At 43.5% G+C, this 26,711-nt stretch overlaps 1 protein-coding gene across 6 annotated transcripts in view; it reads left to right on the top strand.

Moving 5' to 3' along the window:
* CTNNA2 (catenin alpha 2) overlaps nt 1-26,711 on the top strand; it is a 546,312-nt gene that overhangs the window by 340,148 nt on the left and 179,453 nt on the right. Inside the window, exon 8 of one of the 6 annotated variants that reach the window (XM_054391623.1) lies at nt 11,017-11,033. The exons of the other annotated variants lie outside the window; for them this stretch is intronic. Within the exon in view, the coding sequence (XP_054247598.1) occupies nt 11,017-11,033 (17 nt within the window). The remainder of the gene's footprint in view (nt 1-11,016; nt 11,034-26,711) is intronic. 6 annotated transcript variants of the gene reach the window in all.

Genomic DNA, 26,711 nt, shown 5'->3' with positions numbered 1-26,711 from the left:
CAGTTACTGGCAGGCTTCTATTAGGTCTCCCCCAGAGCCTTCTCTTTTCAAGGCTGAACAACCCCAGCTCCCTCAGCCTATCCTCATAGCAGAGGTGCTCCAACTCCCTGATCAAATGATTCCTACCTTTAAATGACTGCAGTGCAGAACAGGCAGGTTGGATTCATTACTGCCTTTAAATAATAGATATTCTTATGCAAATCATAGTACTGGTTTTGACAATGTGCTAAACACTTTTCTCCCTCATTGCAGTTGCTTCACTCCCATCATCAGCCATGTTCAATAGCAGGTAGTTGTGTGCCCCTTTATGAAGATCTATGTGGGGAATTGTCAATGCAGTGCAGAAATGGCAATTTTTAGGTACATCTATCAGTGGTAAGATGAAGTTTCTTTTCCATTCATTACTGATAGACTGCTTGAACAAGCTAAAGGGTTACTGACTCTTTGATGTTGCTGTGAAATTATCTATGGATTTCTGGATGTGTTGTTAAAGCTCTAGAGTGTATTATTGATTGTGCATGTCCAGGTATGAGCTTGTACTCAGCTCTGGTGAGGCCACACCTCAATTATTGTGTTCAGTTTTGGACATCTCAATACAAAAGGGATGTTGAGGTGCTGGACCAAGTGCAGAGGAGGGCAACAAAGCTGGGGAAGGGCCTGGAGAATAAATCTGATGAAGAGTGACTGAAGGAGCTGGGGATGGTTAGTTTGAAAAAGTAGAGGCTGAGGAGAGACCTCATTGCTGTCTACAACCACCTGAAAGGACATTGTAGAGAGGTTGGTGCTGGTCTCTTCTCACAGGTAATTAGTGACAGAACAAGAGGGAATGGCCTCAAGTTGCAGCTGGGTAGGTTTAGACTGAACATTAGGAATCATTTTTTCATCAAAAGAGTGGTCAGGGATTGGAATGTGCTGCCCAGGGAGGTGGTGGAGTCACCAGCCCTGGCTGTGTTTCAAGGTGGTTTGGATGTGGTGCTTGGGGATATGGTTTAGGGGTAACCCTTGTAGAGTAAGGTTGTGGGTTGGACTTGGTGATCCTGAGGGTCTTTTCCAACCTGAATGTTTCTGTGTTTCTGTGGTATAATGGGAAAATTGCAAGTAAGAAGTATCCTTTGAGCTTAGGCAATACATTGCTGAAGATCACCTAGGTCCCTAGTTAACAATGACTGGTGTGTTACAGTCTAGTGACTGGGCTGTTGAGACTCCTGGTTTATAGGGAAATTGGAAGTGCAAACTTTGGTTTTCAATTAGCTCTTGCTAATTTGTATCTCTAAAAATGTCTTGGGAAGTTTTGGGGGAAGCACATGAAGAATGCAGGGATCAGCAGCTGGAAAGGCTTTACTTAGCCATATTTAATGGGCAATGAATTAGTTCCACCTTCAGAAATGCTACGCTAGATACTCCACAGGAAGGTCCATCACAACACCTTCCCAAGCATTTCTGGTGGTGCCAGCAAATGAGCTGTAATTGTTTTCTGATTAGCTTAAGAGCAAAGAGGACCTCATTTTATCCATACACCTGAACACAGCTTCTTGGCCATATTCTGCTGCTGACAGCTCATCTGTAGGGATTATTTTGGAATCAACTGTAATGCTAAGTGGTCTTTCAGTTATAAGACGCATTTTTACTGAAAGGGTTCTGTTCTTACATTGATGTAGCTAACTCAAGATGGCTTTTTATGCCATCAGCAATGCATCTCCTGTTGGTTGATTGATCTTGGGATCTCAACTCAGATTCATCAAGTCTGTGAGGGGTTGGATGATGGTGCAACCATGAATGCAACACAAAGTGACAGAAGAGCAGGCTTCATTAAGACTGAAAAATCTCCTCTCTAGCCAAATTAGCCTTATTTAGGGTTATGGTCCCAAACTCATCATGTGTCCATGATGTATTTCCATTTTATGTCCTTCTCCAGAATAATTTCTGGAGCTCAGACAGCTGACAAGTCCCACCTGGGGATGCAGGTATAACTGTGTCAATAAAATCCTGCTGTAGAGTAGCCCTTCATGTAATGTTGGGGTAGCCTTCTTGATCACTCTTTCTATCAACCACGTAACTTTAGTGACACTAAACACTTCAGACTTCCCAGGTCCTGGAAGTAGAAAGAATTGAGGGGAGTTTATTAAATCAATTCTGGGATGAACAATTAAAATCTGTTCCTGGCAGTCTCCTGGAAAGTCTTTTTACAAATGGTTGAACTATTCTTGGAAGATTTTCCCAGAGCAGAAAATCTGTTTTCACTACTAGACAATTGGTCGTTCTTAATCCATTTCTTTTGCTCTTTTCCAAAGGCATTTTAAAGCACAGTCAGGAAACAAATTTTATCCTGGTCTTTGTTGGATGCATTATTGCAAAAAATAGAGGTTGATGGTAAACTTGGGGCTAAACAAGTATTTTCAAATCAAATAAAGCCTTTTGTTGAATTCCCTTCCATCACAGAGCGTTCAATTTAAGGTGACTCCAAAGGGAGTTTTACAGGGAGAGGTCTGCTTTGGGGTAATGTTCCCTGGAAATGATGTCCTCTGAAATGCTGATAGATCTGAACTGCTGCTTTTGCTGGGGACCTGACCAGTATGGGCTAGGTTGTGTAGTCATGGAAATAGATGTTGGCCTGCAGCAGGATGCCTATAGCAAACAGGCAATCAGCTCTTTGGCAGACTGTATTATTCTCAGTTTTGTGTGCTTCTTGGTATATTTTGGCAGATGGAGAAAGCAGGATTTTTATGTTTCCATCCTTCTGCTCTGACGCTATCCATAATCCGAAGGGAAAATGCAGGATCAAATTGGCAGAAATGCTGCTTGTGTGCTGCATTTTATTGGGAGATTAGAGGGAATCTGACTCATTAGCTCATACATAGGGGTAAGAATGCAGCAACCAGGTTGAGGATTCACATTTCAGATAGAAGTCACTGTGAATTTTGCAAACTTGAAGAAGACAGTTTGTTGACTACCTGAAATATTTATGGCTTCATGACGTATTATTTGCAACTGATGTAATGTCTAAGAGCAGTAACCACAGGTCAGGAGTCTCGGAAGGACATATTAAAAGGCATAACAAAAGCTGGTCATGCCTTCTATAAAAAGAGAACAACCTGACCTTTATTTATTTATTTATTTATTTATATATTTATTTATTTATTTTTGCTTTATTATATTTATAAAGCAACTTAAAAATACTGAGGCAACGCCAAAGAGTTGCATGTGCTGGGGGTGGTTTGTGTGTGCTGTGTGTGTAATCTTAGAACAGCAGCTTTGCTCAGCAGCTAATGTAATGCTGTGAGATCCAATGGCAGTCTTTGAAAAGCACTTTCCTGGCTCTTCTTTGGTTTTGTTTCAATGCAGTTATGTGACTGTGCTGAAGACTCTTTGTGTCTCGTAAGGGAGAAGTGTGCAATGTAATCAGAACTTCATGTTGCTCCTTTACTCTCAATAAAGGTATAGAAAGGTATAGTTGGCTCTCAGATACCCAAAAATCCTGGATGTACCTGCAAAGATATCAGAGAATCATCAAATGGTTTGAGTTGGAAGGGATCTGAAAGAACATCTAGTTCCACCCCACCCCTGCCATGGGCAGGGATACCTTCCACCAGACCAGGTTGCTTAAAGCCTCATCCAGGCTGGTCTTGAACACTCCCAGGGACAAGGCATCCACAACTTCTCTGTGCAACCCATTGCAGTGTCTCACCACCCTCATAGTATCACAATACACAGTATCCCAGTACATCAGAGGTTGGAAGGGACCTCCAGAGATCATGGGGTCCAAACCTCTGCCAAAGCAGGATCACCCAGGGTATTCCACACAGGAATTCATCCAGAGGGGTTTTGAAAGTGTCCAGAGAAGGAGACTCCACAACCTCTCCGGGCAGCCTGCTCCAATGCTCCATCACCCTTGCTGTCAAGAATATTCTCCTCATGTTGAGCTGAAATCTTCTCTGTTCAAGCTTGTACCTGTGGTTTCTTGTCTTATTAAGTGTGCACCACAGAAGAGTGCCTCCTCCACTTGACACCCACCCCTCAGATATTGATAGACATTGATCAGATCTCTTCTCAGTCTTCTCTTCTCCAGACTAAACAGCCCCAGGGCTCTCAGTCTTTCTCCATAGGGGAGATGCTCAAGTCCCCTAAGCATCCTCATGACTCTCCATTGGACTCTCTCCAGCAGATCTCTGTCTCTTTTGAACTGGGGAGCCCAAAACTGGACACAGTATTGCAGGTGTGGTCTTAGCAGGACAGAGTAAAGGAGGAGAAGAACCTCCCTAGACCTAGAATAAAGAATTTCTTCTTAATATCCAATCTAAATCTACCCTGTTCTAGTTTCAAACCATTCTCCCTTGTCCTTTCACCACAGACCCTTATAACCAGTCCCTCTCCAGCTACAGAAGCACACGAGCCATGCTCCCAACACACAGACAATGATGTGACTGTAAATTGCCCTTGCCTTATGGCAGAACTGCAGATTTTGGGGGCAAAGAGTAACCAAGCTGTGAGGTTCACTTCAGATATGTTTCAGAATCATATTTCCTCTCTTACTGCTGTAATTCTATATCTTTAATATTTCTGTAAAATGAAGAACTTATTGTTTCTCAAGACTCAATTTAGACTTTAAACAAACTCAAAAAGACAGGAAAAGATCATCTGCTTTTCAAGACATAAGACATTTTACTGTGTGTTTTGAATTCTAGGGACCATTTTTGAAGTACATTTGGCTTACTTCTGCTATTTATTTTTTTTTTTGGTAGTGCAAATTAATTATAATTGGACAAGAGAGAGCTTGATTTTCTTCTTCATATTTGGTGGAGAGACAAGCTTTATTAGTCTGAGCCTCTAAATCAAAATCAAAGGTCAGTAGCTGTGAAATGCCTGTGGCTCAAGATATATTGTAGTTCTTTCCCCATTATTCAGAGATTTTTATCTGTGTAAAGGTTTTCATGTATTTAAGTGGATGCTGTATGTTGCATGTGTGCCTGTGGAAGAAGAGCCGTTTTTCATGATGGCATCAGCAGTGTTCCCAACAGCAATCCCTAAAGATGTGGGAAATCACTGGTGTGAAGGCCAGAGCTATGCACCTCTTCATGGCTGGACTTGCTGATACATGCCTGGGCTTGATAAGCCAAGGCTGAACTTGATGCCCTTAGAGGTCTTTTCCAACCTTAATGAATCTATGGTTCTATGATTTGGTGTGGTCAATAAAAGAGGCTTCATGTCCCACAGCACGTTGCACCCAGTGTTCCTCCTTTCCCCCTCAGCCCTGTGGATGATGGGCAGAGAAGCTGCACCTGAACCTCCCCCCAGCCCCCAGAAGCTGTGCTGGCATTGCCATGTGCATTGCTCAGCAGGGGTCCATTTGGAACTGGCAGGCAGAGGACAAAAGGGGATTGCACAGGCTGTGATAGTGATTGCCAGGAAGGCCAGCAGAGATCAGGAGGGGAGGGAGAATGGCAAATGGACGTTGGCTTTTTGCTTAAAAACCTGGAACTGACAGTGTCTGAGCAGAGGGGTGTTAAAGATACCTAGCTTTAAAAACAAATGGATCTTGGAAGCAAGATGTGTCCTTATCCTCACTTTACTCCTTCTAATTGTGTACCATTTTAAGACTTGTTCTATGCCCTTGTGCTGCCTGCATGGAAGGGTTGGGTTTTTCTGTTTCCAGCTCTTAATTGCAGGCATTTTCTCTTCCTGTGTGCCTGCATAATGCCCACCATGGACTATCTTTTGCTCTGTCCTAATGACTATGGTACTAATCAACACCACTTGGGTGTTCAGGGCAATAATTGTTGGACAATAATTAGTGGATTGACAATGCTTCCAGATATATAATCTATACAGCTGAAGTCTGGTCACATTGTCTTTCTACAGCCTATTATGCTAGCTGGGGTTGGATCATGCACTGGTATTAGGTCAGGAGAGGTCACTTCTAGCTGTGTCCATGGCCACAAGGGCTATGAAGATGATGAGCATTAGAAGACATTGAAAATGCAGTGGGATAAAGCTTCCTTAGTGCCAGAGACATGAAGTTGGGAGGTATTTGCTCCTTTATTTTCTGTCCATAGAAGATCATATTGCTAGCAGTTACAAAAGCATTTATCAATAGAAAGAGAAAAAGAGGGAAAAAAAAAAATCACCATACCAAGGCCCTACTGCTCACTCTTGGTCCTTCAGTCTGCCACACCATGGAGCCTGTGAGATCCATCTGCAGCACTGCAAAGTAATAGTGACCTTGGGACACTTCCCTGAAACACATTCAGCTCCAAGTCTTTTCAGATGTGTTCTCTGACTTTCTGGATTCGCTGGCACCGTTGTCTCCATTAAATACTGATTAGGTTTAAGAAATCCAAGAGATCAAATAATGCTATCATCTGTTCCCTACTTATCTTAATAATATTGCCAGTAATATTCCAATATATCAGTGCTAGGGTATTCTCTGCCTAACCTGATGCATGAAAAACAGGGACAGTGTGCTTTTTTGTTTCAAAGGCAGAGCAGACCCAGTTTATTTATTGATTGAATTTTGCTATATAGCCTAGAGATGAGGGTAAAAAGTGAATTAGCTCCTTTCAAGGACTGTTAGAGAAACACATCATTTTTCATAATGTTTGATGAATTGCTTACAGTACTTGTTTTACTTAAAACTTCAATTAAAGATTGCCCTCTAGTCAAAAGAAAAAAATGTGATAAAAATGTGATTTGAAACTGGGCAGCAAATTTTCGAGAGCCCTTTGGGATTAATTCCAGTAATTATTCAATCTGACGTTTTCCAGAGAAATAACCCTTTCTGTATGAACTCCATTAATCATCATCACAGAGTTCACATGTCAGATACTTTCACTTCATACTCTGCACTTAGAAAGAGACTAATAAACATCTTCACTAAATAGGAGAAAATACTCAACTGCTTTAAAAAAAAAATATCATACAACCATAGAATGGTCCAGGCTGGAAGGAACCTCCAAAGTCATCCAGTCCAACCTCCCTGCAGTCAGCAGGGACATCCTCCACTAGATCAGATTGCTCAGGTTCCTGTCCATCCTCACCTTGAATATCTCCAGGGATGGGGCCTCAACCACCTCCCTGAGCAACCTGTTCCAGTGTTCCACCACCTTCGTGGTGTGAAGAACTTCTTCCTGATATCCAATCTAAATCTGCCCTTCTCTAGTTTGAAGCCTTTGACCCTTGTCCTATCCTTGCAGGCCTTTGGAAACAGTCTCTCTCCATGCTTCTTGTAGCCCCCTTCAGGTCCTGCAGGCTTCTATTAGATCTCCCTGGAGCCTTCTCTTCTCCAGGCTGAACACCCCCAGCTCCCTCAGCCTGTCCCTTAGCAGAGCTGCTCCAACCCCCTGAGCATTCCTGTGGCTCTCCTCTGGACCCTCTCCATCAGGTCCATGTCCTTCCTATATTGAGGCTTCCAGACCTGTACACAATGTGTGTCTATAGTTTTGAAGAAGGTTTTGGTCGTGTGAGGTGGGACATGACTAAAAGTAGACTGAGATTTCCAGGCTGTAGGTGTCGTTGGCAATGTCACCTACTAATTTTGGGTCACTTAATTCACAGCACTTTAAGGACATTTTTGCTTTCTTTTCTTCTCTGAACTGCCCTGGGGAGACCTGCTTTGTCTGTCTGTCTCTCTGTTGTTCCAGCTGTAAACCACTTTATGGAAATGGTTGCTCTTTTCCAAGATGTGTATGTAGGAAATAAAAGTTTTGCTTAAGAGCATCTACAAACTTAAGTGAATATTTTTTTTCTCTTTTTATTTTTTATTTTTTATTTTCTTTTTTTGAATTTTTTTTTCACAGACATTTTTTGTTTGGAAGATGTTTTTAGATCTTCCAGTCGAACCATTCACACTGCCAGGTCACTGCTAAACCATGTCCCACAGGCTCACAGGATGTCAGGGGTTGGAAGGGACCCAAAGTGATCATTGAGTCCAACCCCCCTGCCAGAGCAGGACCATAGAATCCAGCACAGGTCACACAGGAACACATCCAGACAGGGCTGGAAAGGCTCCAGAGAAGGAGACTCCACAGCCTCTCTGGGCAGCCTGTTCCAGTGCTCCATAACCTTTACATTTTGAGGTGGAACCTCCTGTGCTGTAGTTTATATCCATTGCCCCTTGTTCCAGCACCACATCTACACAGCTTTTAAATCCCCACAGGTATGTGGACTCCACCACTGCCCTGGGCAGCCTGTTCTAATCTTTGAGAACCCTTGCAGTCAAGAAATTTCTTCTGATATGCAACCTAAACCTCCCCTAGAGCCTCTTGAGGCCATTTCTACTCATCCTACCACTTGTTCCTTGGGAGGACAGACTAACCCCCTCCTGCTCCAACCTCCTTTCAGGGAGTTGTAGACAGTCAGATCTCTCCCCAGTCTCCTTTTCTCCAGGCTGAACAACCCCAGGTCCCTCAGCTGCTCCTCACAAGGCTTGTTTGAACTGCACAGTGAATACTGAGTAATGATCTCAGAGGATTTTTCTGATGTTTGACAGTGTTTCATCAACTGAAGATAGTCCCTAATATTATCTTGCATTAAAAAGCAGTGGTTTGAAAGCATGGCAGTGCTTAGCTGCTCATGTCTGAAGAACCTTCCCTTCTCTCCTTTTGTGATTCCGATGTTGTTTTGTGCCTTTGAAGCCGGGCAGTGGAATTCTGTGTTCTGATGAGAAGTGATAAATACAGTCTTTTACTGAATGGGGATAAAAGCTCTAGGCAAATGAGGTTGTTCTAAGGCAGCCTCCTCAGACTTTGCACCTTTGGCTTCTCAAAGCTGAGTGTGGGCAGTAATTCCTTGTCTTTGCAGATCTTTTTGTTTCTTGCTTTCTTTCTTTCCTTTTTTTTTTTTTTTGTCAATTTATTTTGTTTAGTTCTGAGGCGAGGCTCAATGTACCCAGACTGTTCCTGTGCCTGCTGCTTCCAGCTCAGGAATTTTGCATGGCAGTTGTCATTCTTTGCAGACTCCAGTAGATGGCAACTCCAGTCTTCTTGACATTTCATCTCCAGTCCAAGTAGAAATATTTTCTGTGTCAGTATATCCCCCTCCCCATCTCATCTATATAAATGACTACAAGTTTTGCACAGACGTGATGAGGTTTTACTGGCATTGAAATCACCACCCAGTAGGTGATTGGAACTCCAGAGAGAGACATGTAAGCACCAATCCTCCTGGATCATAAAGCACACACTGAGCCCCCTCCCCATAACTTTGCAAGATATTTGAGGAGTTTTCATAAAAAGGGTTAGTACCCAAAACTTCCTTATTTTTTATGTGAACCAAATGAATGGGTGGGCTGCAGATACTGCATGCTGGCTTGAAATTTGATGGTTTGGCTGTAAAATGTTAAAGTCAATACCTGCCCATCCTTACTGCTTAAGTATTTATTTTTGCTATCTGCAGTAATTACTGGGGCAAAATGTTTAAAAGCTGCAAATGATATTTCTTACTGAATTCGATAAGGATGTACCTGGAGGCAGCTTGTCTTGGGTGAGGGTGAGAGTAGGAGCAGGGGTTTACTGCTTTGTGTTAGACCTGAGAATGTTCTCAGCTTCCCCTTCTTGCTCCAAGCACTGCTGCTTTGTGCTTTTATCCCATCCCATCAATTGTATTTCCAGAGCAGCAGCAGCGCAGAGGAGTCTATTCCTTCTTTTCCCTCTGCTGACTTTCACAACTTAAATACTTGCCTGTAGAATCTGAAGACATAAAACAAAGCATCTTTCTGTGAGTGAATGCCAGACATCAACAACAGGCACAAAAGATTGTGCTTGCTCTGCCTGGGCTGGAGACTGATGATCATAACAGTCACACAAAGGATCCTTTCTCTCTCTCTGTATCAGGACTGTGGTTTAATTTTAATTGCTTCCACTTTCTCTAGGAAGGTCTTAATTTGTGGGTGGTGGTTGAAAAAGGGCACAGTGAGGTTCAGTTAATTCTTCTATTTAATTTTTTTTCTGTAGAACAAATACAGATCTAACTTCAGAAGGATGTGTGCTGCTTAGGAAATGTTGTTGTTTACCTGCTTCATCCATAGAGGATTTCCAGTAATTGCATGAGGAACTTTCAGGCTGTGAGAGTCTGTGGCATCCGTGATGCTGTTTGGTACTAGACCTTATGGCATCTCACACATACACAAAGAGGGTTTGTTAAAAATAAACTGCAAAAAGTTCTAAAGCACAGCAATGTTTAAGGCCAGATTTAGATGTTCAGCCTTTTATTGGTTTAGCAGAACCCTTGAGTTTCCACCCAGACTTGATTAGTCTGTGGACATTTTTACCTCACAGACAGGGTATTAAAATAAATTATGCTCATATAGGACAAGCAGAATATTGGTCCATTTAAGCCTGACTGGTTTTTATGTAACAAATTACTGAGCAAGGTAATTAAATCTCTTTTGGATGCCTGTTTCATCTCTGGAAAGAATCCCAAGAACCTCAGAAAACTAACTTCCCAGCTCTGCACAGGTCCTGGGTCTAGTGCAGCTAAGTGGTTTGTTTCTCATTATCGCATTTAATGCTACAGAAACTACTCCACCAGAGTCTTTATTAAAACTTGCTTAAGGCTAGCATTTTCCCTTGGGTCAATAATAACTTTAGAGGAATGGCTGTAGAAGCTAGATTTGTTCTAGCTACTGGAATGAATTATGTCTCTCTGGGCCCTCCAGGCTAGTATTTCAAAGGCGCCACCAGGCACTTTATCAACAATTCTATTCCAGTATGGAAAAGACCTTGTGCTCCTATTTGTAAATGCAGAGCATACATTTGAAGATCTTGCCCCATGTCCAAACTAGAACACTGTGTATTTTTCTCCACTGAAACCCCATTGAATTCCCACACATATCAGTGAAGAGGTGGTTTGGAAACGTGTCCTGAAGTTCTCCTGCATCAGGGCGGTGGTGCTGGTTGTTTCTGATGAAAATATGAAGCACAAACAAAGCATCAAGCTGACTTCTGCGTGCTCCTGATGGTAAACAGCATGGAAATCCTACAGCTCATTTTCCTGATGTAAGCACAGTATTTGTGAGAGGGATAGTGGTGAAACATTGCAAAGTGTTGCCCAGGGAGGTTGTGGATGCCCCCTCCCTGAAGTTGTTCAAGGCCAGGCTGGATGAGGCCCTGAACAACCTGATCTAGTACAAGGTGTCCCTGCCTGTGACAGGGGGTTTGGACCTAGATGATCTTTAAGATTCCTTCTAACCCAAACCATTCTGGGAGTCTCTGATAGTGTGGAAACACCATTTCCTCCTGAAAGTCCTTGCTCCTCTGTGATCCAGTTGAAATCACCAGTGCTTATCATTGCATGTCATAGAATCACAGAATACTTTGGGTTGGAATGGACCTTTAAAGGTCATCCAGTCCAACCCCTCTGCAGTCAGCAGGGACATCTGCAACTAGAACAAGTTGCTCAGAGCCCCAAACAACCTGACCTGGAATAGTTCTGGAGATGGGGCATCCACTACCTCTCTGGGCAACTTGGACTAGTGTCTCACCACCCTGTCCTAGTTTTGGCTTAGTTCCCACCTGCACAGACCAATATCTTAGCTAGGAATAAGTGTTCCTTTGCTCAAGAGAGAGGATATATTGGGTACACACTACAGGCCATCCTGCATGACCATGGAAAGGACATGAGGAACTGGGAAGGAAAATCGGTCTTGATCCTTAAAGGCACAGGTACCTGCAATGTGTGTTGCAAGGGAAATCAATCACAAAATGTTGTTCTAGTTTAACCTGAGGTGGCAGCTAAGAACCATGTAGCAGTTCCCTTGCTCCTCTCTCCCCTCAGTGAGCCTGGGAAAAAAATCAGGAAAGAAACCTTTTGGGTTAAGATAAAATCAGTTTAATAGGAGAACAAAGGAAGAGAAAATAAGAGCAATGATAACTGTAATGATAAAAGAATGTGCAAAAGTGATGCACAATGCTCACCAGATCTGATGCCCAGCCCAGCCCTGAGCAGCTACCACTGTCCTGCAGCCACCTCCCCATAGTTTTATAGTGAGTGTGATGCCATATGGTATAGAACATCCGTTTGGTCAGCTGGGCTCAGCTGTCCCAGCTGTGTCCCCTCCATGCCTCTTCTGCACCCCCAGCCTCTGCCAACAGGGTATTAGGACAAGCTGAAAAGTCCTTGACTTGAGTACAACTTAGTAACAGCTACACCATCAGTGTCTTATCAATGTTATTCTCCTCCCAAATCCCAAACACAGAGCTGCACCAACTACTAGGAAGGAACTGACTCTGCCAGCTGAAGCCAGGACACAGACTCATCATAAAAAAATTCTTTCTTAAAATTTCCATCCTAGACCTATGAGCAAGTGCTGCTGAAACATGCACTTCCTCACCAGGTTAAAGCAACTGGCACTTGTCATGGTTTGGAAATTCTGCTGATCACAGAATCGTTCCCCTTGGAAATGCCCTCTAAGATCATCAAGTCCAATTGTCACCCTAAGACCACCATGGCCATTAAACCATACCCCAAGTGCCATGGCCAAATGTTTCTTAAACAGCTCCAGGGATGGTGACTCCACCACCTCCATGGGCAGCCTGTTCCAATGCCTGAGCACTCTTTCCATAAAGAAATTTTTCCTAATCTCCAAACTAAACCTACCCTGGCACCATTTCAGGCTATTTCCTCTCATTCTATCACCTGATACTAGGGAGAAGAGATTGACCCTCGCCTCGCTCCAACCTCCTTTCAGGGAATTGTAGAGAGCAATGAGGGCTCCCCTCCGCCTCCTCTTCTCCAAGCTAAACCACCCCAATTCCCTCAGCTGCTGCTCATAATGTTGATGGTAAGATAAAATACTGACTTAGAAAAGACTTTGGATTTATGATCCTGAAGAATAACTCTCTGGCTTTCCCATCAGTGGTCTGGTTCTCCAGAATGAGTGTGTGAAGCCTATCAAATGTGGTGTTGCAGAAGCATTTGCTCTCTGTCAGTGTCCCTACAGGCTAAGCTATCTGTTGCCATGCAGAAGTGTTTGATGTTAAGGAGAGATTGGTGGTGGGTAACAGGCAGACAGGTGTTTGGCTTTCCTTTGTGCCTGTCAAGGACAATGTCTTGGATTGCTCATGAGCAGATTCACATTCTCATCTTCTTTTTTTTATTTTTTTTTCTTCCTGACTGGATTTTCCCTGACTGCTATGTTCAGGGATTTCAAATGCAGCATTACCTCCGAGGTGCCATTAAAATCAGAACCAAATGGTGAGCGGTGCGACAGATATTACACTTTAACTGCCAGGTCTGCAGCCCAGCAGTAAAGATAAATAATTATTTTTGTATAGACAGAGACATTTCCCTTGTAATCATTTCCATGGTTTATTTCAAGGCTAATAACTGCAAAAATTGAAAAAAAAAAAAAAAAAGAAAAAAAGCTCTCCTTTTGCTGTATACCACAAAGCAGACTCCTTCCTTTCCATTCCAAAGTAGATTTTCCAGCTGTTTCTCCACGAAACAGAACAGGCTGGTTTAGCAGCTGCAGCAGAATGTAAAAATACATTTGCTTTCTTGCAATGTGTTTATTCTGTGCTGGGCTTTGAGAGGACACCATTTCACACAACACCACAGCAAGGGTAATTGAGTCAATTGTGTGTAGAGGTGAGGGGGGTTTGGTGTTTGTGAGGCTGTAGCATTTCACGTAGTAGGAAGAAAACACCCTCATGTGAAATCCATAATCCAGTCAGCTAAACCAAAATGCCATGAAATAGAAACAATATGTGTAGATGCAGTATGTAGAGAATCATGGAGTCACTGAAGTTGGAGAAGACCCTTCAGATGATTGAGTCTCTTTAGCCTGGAAAAGAGCAGCCTGGAAGGGAATTTTCTGAGTGTTGATCGACAGATAAAGATGGAGGTCAAGGGCTGGGCACTTTTCAGTGGTGCCCAGTGATAGGACAAGGGGAAATGGGCTCAAACTTTAACACAGGAGGTTTCACTTGATCAGAAGGAAATCCTTTTACTTTGAGGGTGCTGTAGCCCTGGAGCAGGTTGGGGAGTCTCTTTCTCTGGTGAGACTCCAAACCCACCTGGACATCCTGAGCAGCCTGCTCTCAGTGACCTTGCTTTAGCATGGGGGTTGGACTGGATGATCTCCTGAGGTCCCTTCCAACCCCCACCATGCTGGGATTCTCTGTGTGACTATGTAGAGATCTGAGGACTGTACAGTAGCACCTGTGGATGAAAACAGAGGCAATTCCAGCTAAGCAGGCAGCTGTAATACCAGGAGGTTATTTTCAAGTGTCTGTTTCTGCAGTCTGAACACATTCTGGCATAAAAACAGAAGTGATAGTTGAAATAAGATATTTTAAATATTGCTTAATATTGGACCTCTTCCAGAGTCTCACCACCCTTGTACTGAAGAACTTCTCCCTAAGCTCCAGTTTAAACCTACTCTCCCCCAGCTTAAAACCATTCCCCCTAGTCCTATCACTAGACATTCCTATGAAAAGTCCCTCTCCAGCATTGCTGCAGGTTCCCTTCAGGTATTGGAAAGCAGCTCTAAGGTCCCCCTTAAAATGTGAAGGTCTGAAGTACCTTTAAAGTTTGGAGGCTCAGCCCTGACAGCATGTTGGAGCCTGCTTATAAATAATCTTTTACTTCTCCAGATAACTCATTTTGTCTTAAAGAAATGTAAACCACTATGAATAAGACATAAGAAATCCCTTTGCTCTCTTTGATGGCATTCTGTCTATTTAGCATAGGTGGCCAAGTTACTGCAACATAGAATCATAGAATTATGGACTTGTTTTGGTTGGAAAAGACCTCCAAGATCAGCAGGTCCAACCGTCAACCTAACACCACCACGGCCATTAAACCATGTCCCAGAGTGCTATGCCCACACAATTCTTGAACACCCCCAGGGATGGTGAGTCCACCACCTCCCTGGCATAAACCTTCTTAGTTCACAGCAGTGCAATGCATTTAAGAAGTCAGCTGGTGAATGCTTTTTCTCTAAGGCAGTATTAGTTTAGTTATTCCTGGTGTGTTGGCTCCTCAGGTAAACTCCAGAGCTGAAGACCTCTTGAGGAAATCCTTTCTCATGTTTCACTTCTCAAATTCTGAGAGTTCAACAATTCCAGGACATCCAAGCTGTTGCTGTTCCTGATCTCTTGGAACTGCTTCCCATCTCTTTTGGATGCATTCTCAGTGGTCCATGTTTTCTTGATAAGTGGTGCCAAATAAATCCCATGGTATGTGAGCTGGGACCTTGCTGGGTTGGAGAACAGCATCTCCTGAACTGCAGCTGGGGTTTGGTGGCTGGGAGCAGTGCTTGCCTGTACTGCAGCTGGGTGACACTGATGACTCATGTTCACAGAAGTCCCTGGAACCTTTTCTTGCAGATTTTCTACACAGCTACTGCTCATTCTGTGTTTTATAGGTGGTTATTCCTGACTGAGTGAACATCTTGCACATGACACTGTTGGATAGCATCTCTTATTTTTTTCGTTTTGCTTTTTGAGGACATAAATGCAATTTGTCAGAATCAGTTTGAGCTTTTATTCTGCCCTCCAGAGTAGTTTCAGTGCTTCTTAGCTTGGTGTCACCTCCAAATTTAATAAGTATATTCTGTGTTCTGTCACCTAGGTCATTAATGACAGTATGAAACATTGATGGACCTGGTAGAGACCTCTCTGTGTCATTTTTAAGTGAGCCAAAGAATTGCTTTTAGGTAACAAGCTCATTATAAGGCATGGATAATTATGTCATGTTAATGAAACTGTGTAAAAGAAGGAAGTGTCCACATCTAACAGTGATGATGGAAGAACTCTCTTACACCAAGATTTCTTTTTCTCACTGTGTGACCGAGCTGAAGTTCTGTGACTTTGTTTTGGTACCATCTAAGTTTCACAGGCAGAGCACAGGAAGAACAAACCAGACTGAGCTGGGCAGTTCCATGGTAAAGAAAAAAAAAAAAAAGGAGTATTTTAGGCAACATTCCTAAGCAATACTACAGAATCACAGAATGGTAGGGATTGGAAGGGACCTCTGGAGATCATCTACTCTAACTCCCCTGCCAGAGCAGATTCATCTAGAGCAGGTTGCACAGGATGGCATCCAGATGGGTTTTGAATGACTCCAGAGGTGGAGACTCCACCACCTCTCTGAACAGCCTGGTCCAGTGCTCCACCACCCTCATAGTACAGAATTTACCCTCATGTTTGAATGGAATGTCTTCTGTTCCAAGTTTGTCCCTTGCCTCTTGTTCTGTAACTGGGTACCACTGAAAAAAAGCCTGGTCCCATCCTCCTGACACCCACCCTGTCAGTATTGATCAGCATTGATGAAATTCCCCCTCAGTCTTCTCTTCTCCAGGCTAAAAAGCCCCAAGTGCTTCAGCCTTCCTTCATATGATGATCTTTGTAGCCTTTTGCTGTACCCTCTCAAGCAGTTCCTTGTCCTTCTTTAACTAGGGAGCCCAGAACTGGACCCAGTCTTCCAGATGAGGCCTCGCTGGGGCAGAGTAGGGCAGGGAGAGAATCTCCATTGACCTGCTGGCCACACTCTTCATGATGCATCCCAGGATGCCACTGGCAATAAAAGCAACCTGCAGGCCACTCTTTTCTTGATGCATCCCAGAATGCCATTGGCAATATAAGCCATGAGTCATTCCTCTGCCTGCCCAGACAGTCTGTAGAGTATGAATGAAGTGATTCAAATAAGGAAACTTGCAAGAACTTACATTAACAAGGATTTCTTCCCAAATGCTCTGATCCCATGGATGCTTCCACAACTTCAACCCCCCCTCTTCACCATCTCAGCCGTGTGACAGCCTTTCCCATAGACCTTGGATGATGCTGAGCTTTCACTAAATGCACAAATTGCTCTCTGCTGAATTATGTATTTTCATGACTTTGATTTTAATGTGAAATAGGATTTTAAAAAATACATATTTTTGAGGTTCTGCTATGGAAATAGATCCATCTCCTCATTTCTAGCTGTGAAGTGTCTGTGAGAAGACATGCTACAGTCATACATCCTGTCTCTGGGAGCTCGACATCACATTTGAATTACTGATTACCTACTCTGCATGTAAAAATCCATGCAGCTGGACAGCTGTGCCCTGGAAGAATCCCAAAGCCATTCACTATTTCAGAGAAGTCTTGGAAGATATTATACCCACTCAGGTGTATGGATGTTTGCCTACCTTAAACTGTGTCACCTCAGTGTTGTCCCAGTTAGTCAGTGACCATCCCATCTGCAGAATATATTCTTCTGGGAGGTTCTTACAGCTTTGGTTTGCTGAATTTGCTGAGTTGCAATAAGCCAACCTGTCCCAGCAGAATGGGAGAGGTGATTCTTGCTCTCTACTCTGCTCTGCTGGGACCCCACCTGCAGCACTGTGGACAGTCTTGGGGCCCCCAGCACAAGAGGGATGTGGAGCTGCTGGAGAGGGTCCAGAGGAGGCCACAAAGATGATTAGAGGGATGGAGAACCTCCCATGTGGGGAAAGGCTGTGAGAGTTGGGGCTGTTCAGCTTCAACAAGAGGAAGTCAAGGGACACCTTAGAGCAGCCTTCCAGTACCTGAAGGGGACTACAAGAAAACTGGGGAGGGACTTTTTACAAGGGCTTGTACTGATGAGAGGCAGTGAGCTGGAAGAGGGCAGATTTAGACTGGAGATTAGGAAGAAATTCTTGACAGTGAGGGTGGGGAGACACTGGAACAGGTTGCCCAGGGAGGTTGTGGTTGCCCAGGGAGTTCGTGGATGTCCCCTCCCTGGAGGTGTTCCAAGAGCAGACTGGATGACTCAACCTGGGCTGGTGGGAGGTGTCCCTGCCTGTCATGTAGGGGTTGGAACTGAATGATCTTGAAGGTCCCTTCCAACCCAAACCATTCTGTGATTCCCTGTTTCTATTTTCCCAGCACTATTATTCTGCTGTGAAAATCCTAACCGAGTTTGGGGTAGGCTTCTTGGGATGGTTCCTTACAAGCCCCTCCACACACAATAAATGACAAGCTGATAGGATTTCTCCTTATGTAAACAGCATTTCCATGAAACTTTGGCTCACCTGGAATAATCTATTATATTATTGTTTCCAGTGTATTTGATGCCTGTCCAACACTCTAGACACTTGTACCTATCTGAAGTACACCTGCAGCTACCAGTACAATAGTGATTTTGCACTTGCAATGTTTTCCTTTCTGTCATTTATCTTCAAAATACCTGTGTGAAATATCCCTGCTTATAAATAGATGGGGAAGGCAGAGACTAATAAACTACCAGAACAAACCCCACACAGCAGTCCTAGGCTGAAGCAGAGATTTTTGTGCTTTGGAAGTCACAAAGTGGCACCTCAGGCATCCAGCCCACCTTTCTTCTGTAGCTGGTTGCATAAAACACGTCGTGCTCAGCTCATCCTCACGTGGTGGTTTGGTTTTCATGCCTGTGAGGTCTTAATACCTGCATGAGGGATGGAAAGGGAAAGAACAGAACAGCATGTCCAGCCCTGGCTTGTTCTTTGGGGATGTTTTTATTTTTATCTCAGGTTTTGTTTCAGTGCCACCTGCTTCTCAGGAGAGGCTGACTGCCACACGTGGGCTGTTTTGCTGACTGTTGAAGCACTCACCTGCCCTATCTTGTTAGCCCTTGCTGGAGCAGATGAGTCATGCTGCCTTCTAGGCATACATTTCCACCATGGGGTCTCTAATGGGCTGGAAGGAGGTGGACCCAGAGCTATTCTGCTCAATCCTTTTGACATCAGAGGCTTTGAATCTCTACAGAAGTATTTTGCTGAATCACGTTGAGGTTTTTAGATGTTCTGTATAATACAAAGTTTCCCCCAGTGCAGCTTCAAATCTCATGTCCCTTATTAAACCCTCAGGGGATTTTTTTTTTCCCCAATGTACTACAGTCTATGACCACTATTATTAATGATGCTTTTATCTCATTTAATCTTGCTGCTACTCCCTCCTGGAAGATGTGAGCCAATCCTGCTGCTTTGTTTTGGGGTGTTGCAGCAGGAGATATATATTCTAGTGTGAGGTGTCCCTGCCCATGGCAGGGGGTTGGAACTAGATGATCCTTGTGGTCCCTTCCAATCCTGACTGATTCTATGATTCTGTGATTCTATATATGTGGTGCTGAGGGATGTAGTTTAGCACCACACTTGGAAGAGTTAGAGAATGATTGGATTCAATGATCTTAAGGGGCTTTTTCCAACCAAAAAAAAGAGTCTGTGGTTCTAGATGGCCACACAGGTTTGAGATGGTATTTTTTTCTGCACCTGAGCACTGACTATGCAGAATGATTTGCAGGAGAAATCCCAAAGGCAGATCCCAAAGGCAATGCCAATGATCCCTTGAAATAGCTAATGTGGCACATGTCTGATGTTGCACCATGTCTTGCTTGACTGGTCTAGGGAGGTGGACCAGTTGGCAGTTGAATATTTTCTGGTGCATCATGTCTTGTCCTCATAGTGAGAAAGCTTTTTCTCATGTTCACACTGAACCTCCTCTGCTCCAGCTTGCTCCCATTGCCCCTTGTCCTGTCATTGGACATCCCTGAGCAGAGCCTGGCTCCATCCTCCCAACACTGCCCTGCACCTCTTTATCAACAGGAATTAGGTCACCTCTCAGGCTCCTCTGCCCCAAGCTCAAGAGCCTCAGCTCCCTCAGCCTGTCCTCACAGGGAGATGTTCCACTGCCTGCAGAGCTTTGTGACTCTGTGCTAGACTCTTTCAAGCAGTTCCCTGAGGTCCTTCTTGAAGTGAGGGACCCAGAACTGGACACAATACTCCAGATGTGGCCTCAGCAGGGCAGGTTAGAAGGCAGGAGAACCTCTCTTGACCTATTAACCATAGCCTTTCTAATACACCCCCAGGATGCAATTTTAAGGCAGGAACTACTAACTGCACTTAGAACCCATTCTCCTCTCTTGAAAATCTCAAATATTCACATGGCCAGAACAAGCCCAAGCTGATCAAGGCTCCTTGGCTCTGCCTGAGGAGCTGAGTTAAAGCATGGCTTATATGTGGAGAGTCAGAAACTACAGCTGGTTTTGAAAGGCAGGAAAGTAGGGGCTGTGAATTTGTGAGGTTGAGATTTTGGGTAATGAGGGAAGAGAGAAAATAGAGGCAGAATTGATTCAGAAGGATTTAAAGTAGAAAGTTATTGATATGGAGAAATACAAAAGCAGGGGAAAAACACCATAAATTTACTGATATTGTTAGAAAGTTGCAAGAATTTGATAGGATTGGGAGAAACAATTTTACTTTGGAGACAAAAGTTATATGAATATAGATGTGTAGCAATCTAGTGGTTGTAACTTAGGGGGATGGCTTGTCCAATATGACTGATTTATGAACAGGTGCTGGGACCTCAAGATGTGAGGATGCAAATCATAGAATCAGAGAATTGTCATAGGTTGGAAGGGACCTCAAGGATCATCTTGTTCCAACCCCCCTGCCATGGGCAGAGACACCTCACAGTACATCAAGTTGCTCAGAGCCACATCCAACCTGGCCTTAAAAGCCTCCAGGGATGAGGCTTCCACCACCTCCCTGGGCAACTGTGTTCTGGTGTACTGATGGCAGAGGGGTTGGTCTCTTCTCCCTAGTAACAAGTGATAGGATGAGAGGAAGTGGCCTCAGGTGGCACCAGAGGAGGTTTAGTTTGGATATTAGAAGAAAATTCTTCACTGAAAGGATTCTCAAAGACTGAAACAGGCCTCCCAGGGAGGTGGTTGAATCTCTGGAGGTATTTCAAAGTAGCAGAGATGTGGTGCTGAGGGACATGGTTTAGCACCAGGACCTTGGCAGAGTTAGGGACTGGTTGGACTGGATGATCTTAAAGGTCTTCAACTGAAATGATTCTGTGACTCTGTGAATAAAGGACATGGGTGATGCAGTTTGACCTGCTTAGCATATGAAAAGATGGTAGAATGCCAATTTCCTGGTGCCTTGGTATGTTGCCTAAAAATCTGGCATAATTCAGCATGCAATGAAATTTAAGATCTGTGACCATAAATATATTCAGTAGCTTTCAAATAAATTTAAGAGAGAGAGTAGTATTAGTAAAGAAGCCTAAGAGTAGAATATTAAAATGCATTTCTTGCCTTTTGTTTGTTAATGAGGCAGTGTTTAATGCAGCTCTGATCACTCCAATATGTTATCCTTATATTAGTATAGGAACAAAATGGATTCCCAGCACAGTCAGCATCAGGTCCCTGTGGGTGGTTTGGCATGTCCTTTTATTGCAAACACTCAGATCAAAGTGGGACAAAGGAGTTAACTATGGGTCTGTGGCTGGAGACACAGGAAGCCAAGCTAACAGTCCACTTCTGTTCCTCCTGCAAAAGCTTTGCAGAGCTGATTCAGGACTTAAATCTGTGAATGCCTCAGAGCCTAGGAGAAATTCATACAAGCAGAAAAAGGTCATCTATTGCCCCAAAGAAATGGCTCTAAACTGTGCAATCTGTAGCAGGAATAAGGAAGGCACAAGCTGCTTTTTGGTGGTTTTTTTTTTTATTCCCCTCTAGAAATTTAGCCTACATTTCTGCTTTGAACAGATGTCTTAGCAAAGTGTGTGGGAAATTTCCAGGAAAGTCTCAAACACTTGAGTTTTTGTATGTTTCTCAAGCACGGTGATGATTTCAGAGGTGACTGATGCTGTTATTTTGTTTAGTTTGCACCCTTCACTGTTTTAGTTCTTTTTATTATGTTTGCACAAATACAAATAGCTGGCATGCTAGTCACTGTGCTAAAGCACTGGGAAAGGAAAAAAAAAAAGAAAATAGAGAACTTCAGGTTTTGAAATAATATTTTCTTAGGCTTGGGAAATGTTCCTCAGACATTAGTCTTTTTTGCTTCCTTCCCAGATTTAATTGATATTCATGTCTATGAGGGCAGTCATACTAGTCACTGAACAAGGTTCAAGCCCACCATACAAAGTAAGCCTTTGTCTTTATCATAGGCTCATTAAGGTTGGAATCATAGAACATTAGAGCTGAGAAGGGAATTCCAGAGATTAGCAAGTCCAACTCCCCTGCCAGAGCAGGATCACCCAGGGTAGTCCCCGCAGGAATGCATCCAGGTGGGTTTTGAAAGTCTCCAGAGAAGGAGACTCCACAACTTCTCTGGGCAGCCTGTTCAGGGCTTTGTCACCCTCACTATAATGAAGTTCCTCCTCATGTTGAGGTGAAGCCTTCTATATTCAAGTTTGTATCCATTTTTCCTTGTCTTATTACTGTGCACCACCAAAAAGAGCCTGGCCCCCTCCACTTGCCACCCACCCCTCAGATATTGATAGACATTGATCAGATCCCTCTCAGTCTTCTCTTCTCCAGACTAAACAGCCCCAGGGCTCTCAGTCTCCCTTCACAGGGGAGATGCTCAAGTCCCCTAAGCATCCTCATGACTCTCCATTGGACTCTCTCCAGCAGGTCTCTGTCTCTCTGGAACTGGGGAGCCCCAAACTGGACACAGGATTGCAGGTGTGGTCTCACTAGGGTAGAGTAGAGGGGCAGAAGAACCTCCCTAGACCTGCTGGAAAAGACCTCTAAGCTCAAATTAACCAACCAACCAACACCACCATGCCCAATAAATTATGTACCAAAGTGCCATGGCCACAGGTTTCTTGAACATCTCCAGGGATGGCGATTCCACCACCTCCCTGGGCAGCCTGTTCCAATGCCTGACCACTCTTGCAGCAAAGAAATTGTTCCTAATATCCAACCTAAACCTCCCCTGGTGCAACTTGAAGCCATTTCCTGTCATCCTAAATAGCTATACAGCAGAAGAGACTGAAGGCAGAAGAGTCTAAAACTTTGAGGCAGTGGTGAAGGAGCTGGAAGTGACAAAGTGGAGGAGAGATTTTCACTGAGATCTTTGCAGGGGCTGCATTTTCAGCAGAGTGGTTTAACAGACCAAGAGGTGTCTTTGCTGAAGCCTCATAAGCTCTTTAGGTGTGGGCACATCACAAGTCCAGAAACTATTTCTTGGGTGAAAGAGAATGACTTGGATGAGCAATGAGGCATAAGGAAACATACTGGGGCACGGCAGCAGTGAGCTCAGGGAACAAAACCACTCTGTTGCAGAACTGAAGCAAATTCCTGAGCACACACAGGAGTTCTGCAGTGTCTGGCAGACAAACCCTGTCTTATTTAGTGCTTGTTATGGAAAGGGGAAATGAACTTATGGGAAGGACTGGACAAGATAAGTTTGATTCTGTTTTTTCTGACAACTGACTGCTAGCAGTAGCTCAGTGGTCAGTCGGAGATTGTTTCTAGGGAAAGAATTTAAGCAATAAGCAATAGAAATGGTACAAAGAGGAGAAAACCTTGACTCATACTTTTGATGTGGGCAAGAAAATGTAGAAGAGACAGAAGAATCTAGGTACTGAGAAGACAAAACTGAACCATGAAGCCTGTACCAATGGCAATATCTCTGCTAACATGATTTTTATGCATCTACTTTCATCCTGCCCTTTCCTTCTCACTGTAATCAGAGAATCACAGAAACATTCAGGTTGGAAAAGACCTTTAGCATCACCAAGTCCAACCCAGAACCTTACTCTACAACATTCATCCCTAAACCATATCCCCAGGCACCACATCCAAACCACCTTTAAACACATCCAGGCTTGGTGACTCCACCACCTCCCTGGGCAGCACATTCCAATGCCTGACATCTAAGGTCCATCTCAGACTCTTTGGGATGGGAGCTCTGAGGCTAAGAATGCTGACCTTGATGGAGGGATCTGAGTTTTGTTCTGTGTGCTTATACATATGGATAAGCATTTGCATATGTTTGTGTAACAAAATAAATGTTAGTTAGCATTTGCAGGCTTCACTGAAGAGATTTAGAGGGAGTAGGTGGTTACTGCCCTAGAACATGAAAGGGGTTTGATGATATGAGAGAGTAGGAGGATAATTAAGATTGCAAATATTATTTATGATTTGTAGTTACTGTAACTAACTCTTCTGTTTCTGCATCTCCAAATATTTAAGTTTCTTCTACATTCACATTTCTTTGTTTCAGGCAAAAATAGTCTCAAATTGGATTCAGTAAAGAAAGCCTCTAACTGATGGGTGTGCATAGAAATAGTTGAAACAGTTCCTTAAGACATAAAACCAAAAGACAAATAAACATAACAGCAGCAGCAACAACAAAGTGTGCTCTATAAGTGGCATTTAAATAAAAAGACTTAGGTAGAAAAATGTTTAGGTTGTTGGCTTTTAAGAATAAATATTTGTAGATCCAATTTACAAAGCAGAGCATTTCACCCTCTGTGTATAAAGCAGCAAGCAGGTCCAGGTCTGCTCATTCCCAGTGCATTATTTTAAACATATTCTTGTGTCTCAATAGTGATTTCCCAGTGCTCACTTAAATACAACACATTACTTTCAAAGTTAATCATTTTTATGGCATGTATCTGTGCAGGAAATCACAAAGTGGCTGTGCTTATTATCACGTTTAGGTGGAGACATGCCTCTTGTGTTCTGTGACAGACAGATTGTGTGTCTAAATCCTCACTCCAGTTCACTGATTTACCCAGTTGATCCTATCACTGTTGTTCATTATGTCTCTGTAGAGGCAGAGAATGGTTTGGGTTGGAAGGGACCTTAAAGGTCAACTACTTCTAACGCCCTGCCATGGGCAGGGACACCTCCCACCAGCCCAGGTTGCTCAAGGGCCTCTTCAACCTGGCCTTGAACACCTCCAGGGAGGGGGCATCCACAACCTCCCTGGGCAACCTGTTCCAGTGTCTCCCCACCCTCACTGGAAAGAATTTCTTCCTAATCTCCAGTCTCAATCTTCCCTCTTCCAGCTCAAAGCCATTGCCCTTTGTCCTATCACTGCAAGCCCTCACCACCCTCATCAGGAAGAATTTCCTCCTAATGTCTAATCTAAATCCAGCTTCTTCCAGTTTGAAGCCATTACCCTGTGCTCTGTTGCTCTATGCCTTTGTAAAAAGTACCCCTCCAGCTCTCCTGGAGGACCCCAACAGAGCAAAACCAGGATTTCACAGCTACTACTCAAATACTCCACATAGTATGGGGGAATGCAAAAGTGAAACTTGGGACATTCTCAGAAATAAAAATGTTCTTCCTTAGGTTAATGGATTCTTTTTCATTCTGGTAATACAGAGGCACAATTTGATTAATTTCAATCATTCCGATTAGGAAAACAAAACAAAAAGGAATCAAAAATACATAAGGAAATCCCAGTGAGTCAATAGTTTGTGTCAGAAGGAACCTTTAAAAATCAGCTAGTCCAGCCCCTCTGCCATGGGCAGGGACCTTCTTCACTAGACCAAGTTGCTCAAAAGCTCTGTTCTTTCTGACCTTGAATAATTCCAGGGATGAAGAACCCAAAATACATGTGACAAAAAAGGAAACCAACCTAACCCAACCAACAAACCCTCCATTAGCTCTGAATTTCTGTCTTTATTTCAGCATGTCACCTGGACAATAATACCACCTGCAAAATCCAGATAGTGTAGAGCAGTAATCCTCCCTGGAGGTGTTCAAGGCCAGCTGGGGAGGGACTGTTTATAAGGGTCTGTGGTGATAGGGCAAGGGGCAATGGTTTGAAACTGGAATGAGGTAGATTTAGGTTGGACATTAGGAAGAAGCTCTTTACTATGAGGGTGATGAGACACTGGGATGGGTTGCCCAGAGAAATTGTACATGTCCCCTCCCTGGAAGTGTTCCAGGACCAGGCTGGATGAGGCCTTGATCAACCTGGGCTAGAGGAAGGTGTCCCTGCCCTTGGCAAGAGGTTGGAACTGGATGATCTTGAAGGTCCCTCCCAACCCAAAGCATTCTGTGATTCTATGAACACAAAATGCAATAGGAGTAGTTGTTTGTTCTTCTACTATTGAGCTTTCGTTTATGCTTTTCTTAACTAACAACTGTGCTATATAAAGTAGTTTGTGATCTCATTCAGGGGCCTCTGAAGTCAGTGAGCTTTTCCACTCACAGTCATAAACTTACTGTCATGCACAGGAGATTAGATGTGATCATGACTTTTAGTCCAAGATGCTGAGATCTCGTCTCTGCTCATGACTGTGCTGTATACTAGGCTGATATAAATCCAGTTGGGTTATGAGGATTTATTTCCAACGGGAAGAATCGTGGTCACATTTAATGCATGAGAGTCAAGATGCACTAAGATAAGCAATTACAGTAATGTTTATGTCGTCTTATAAGAACAGTTTTCAGAGGTGATAGCAAGCCCAGTTGAGTCAATATCATTCAAAAGCCAGTTTAGACCAGAAGGCATAAAGATACCACATCAAACCCTTTTGTGGTTGATTGTATTAAGAAGAGCATCTTTTTCCACACCAGTTTTTGCTGTGCTACAGCATTTCTCTGCAGATACTTAATAGTAAGTGTGAAGTGTGAAGATCTGATCAAATGCTTGAGGACTGTACAATAGCTCCTGTGGAGGAAAACAGAGGCAGTTCCAGCTGAGCAGGCAGCTGCAATACCAGGGGGGAGTATTTTCAAGTGTCTGATGCTGCAGTCTGAACATATTCTCACATTAAAAAAAAAAAAAAAAAAAGAGGAGTGCCTGTTGAAATAAGATATTTAAAATATTGCTTAATATTGGGCATTGCCCTTCTTAGCACTGAAAATATCACAGAATGTTAGGGGTTGGAATGGACCTCAAAAGATCATCCAGTCCAACCTCCCTGCCAGAGCAGGATCACACAGGAAGGCATCCAGGGGGGGTTTTGAATATCTCCAGGGAGGGAGATACTCATATTGAATATGTCAGTCAGGAAATC

This window comes from Indicator indicator, chromosome 23 (genome assembly GCF_027791375.1).
Source record: "Indicator indicator isolate 239-I01 chromosome 23, UM_Iind_1.1, whole genome shotgun sequence".
Taxonomy (NCBI): Eukaryota; Metazoa; Chordata; class Aves; order Piciformes; family Indicatoridae; genus Indicator; species Indicator indicator.
This window is presented reverse-complemented; position numbering and strand designations above follow the sequence as displayed.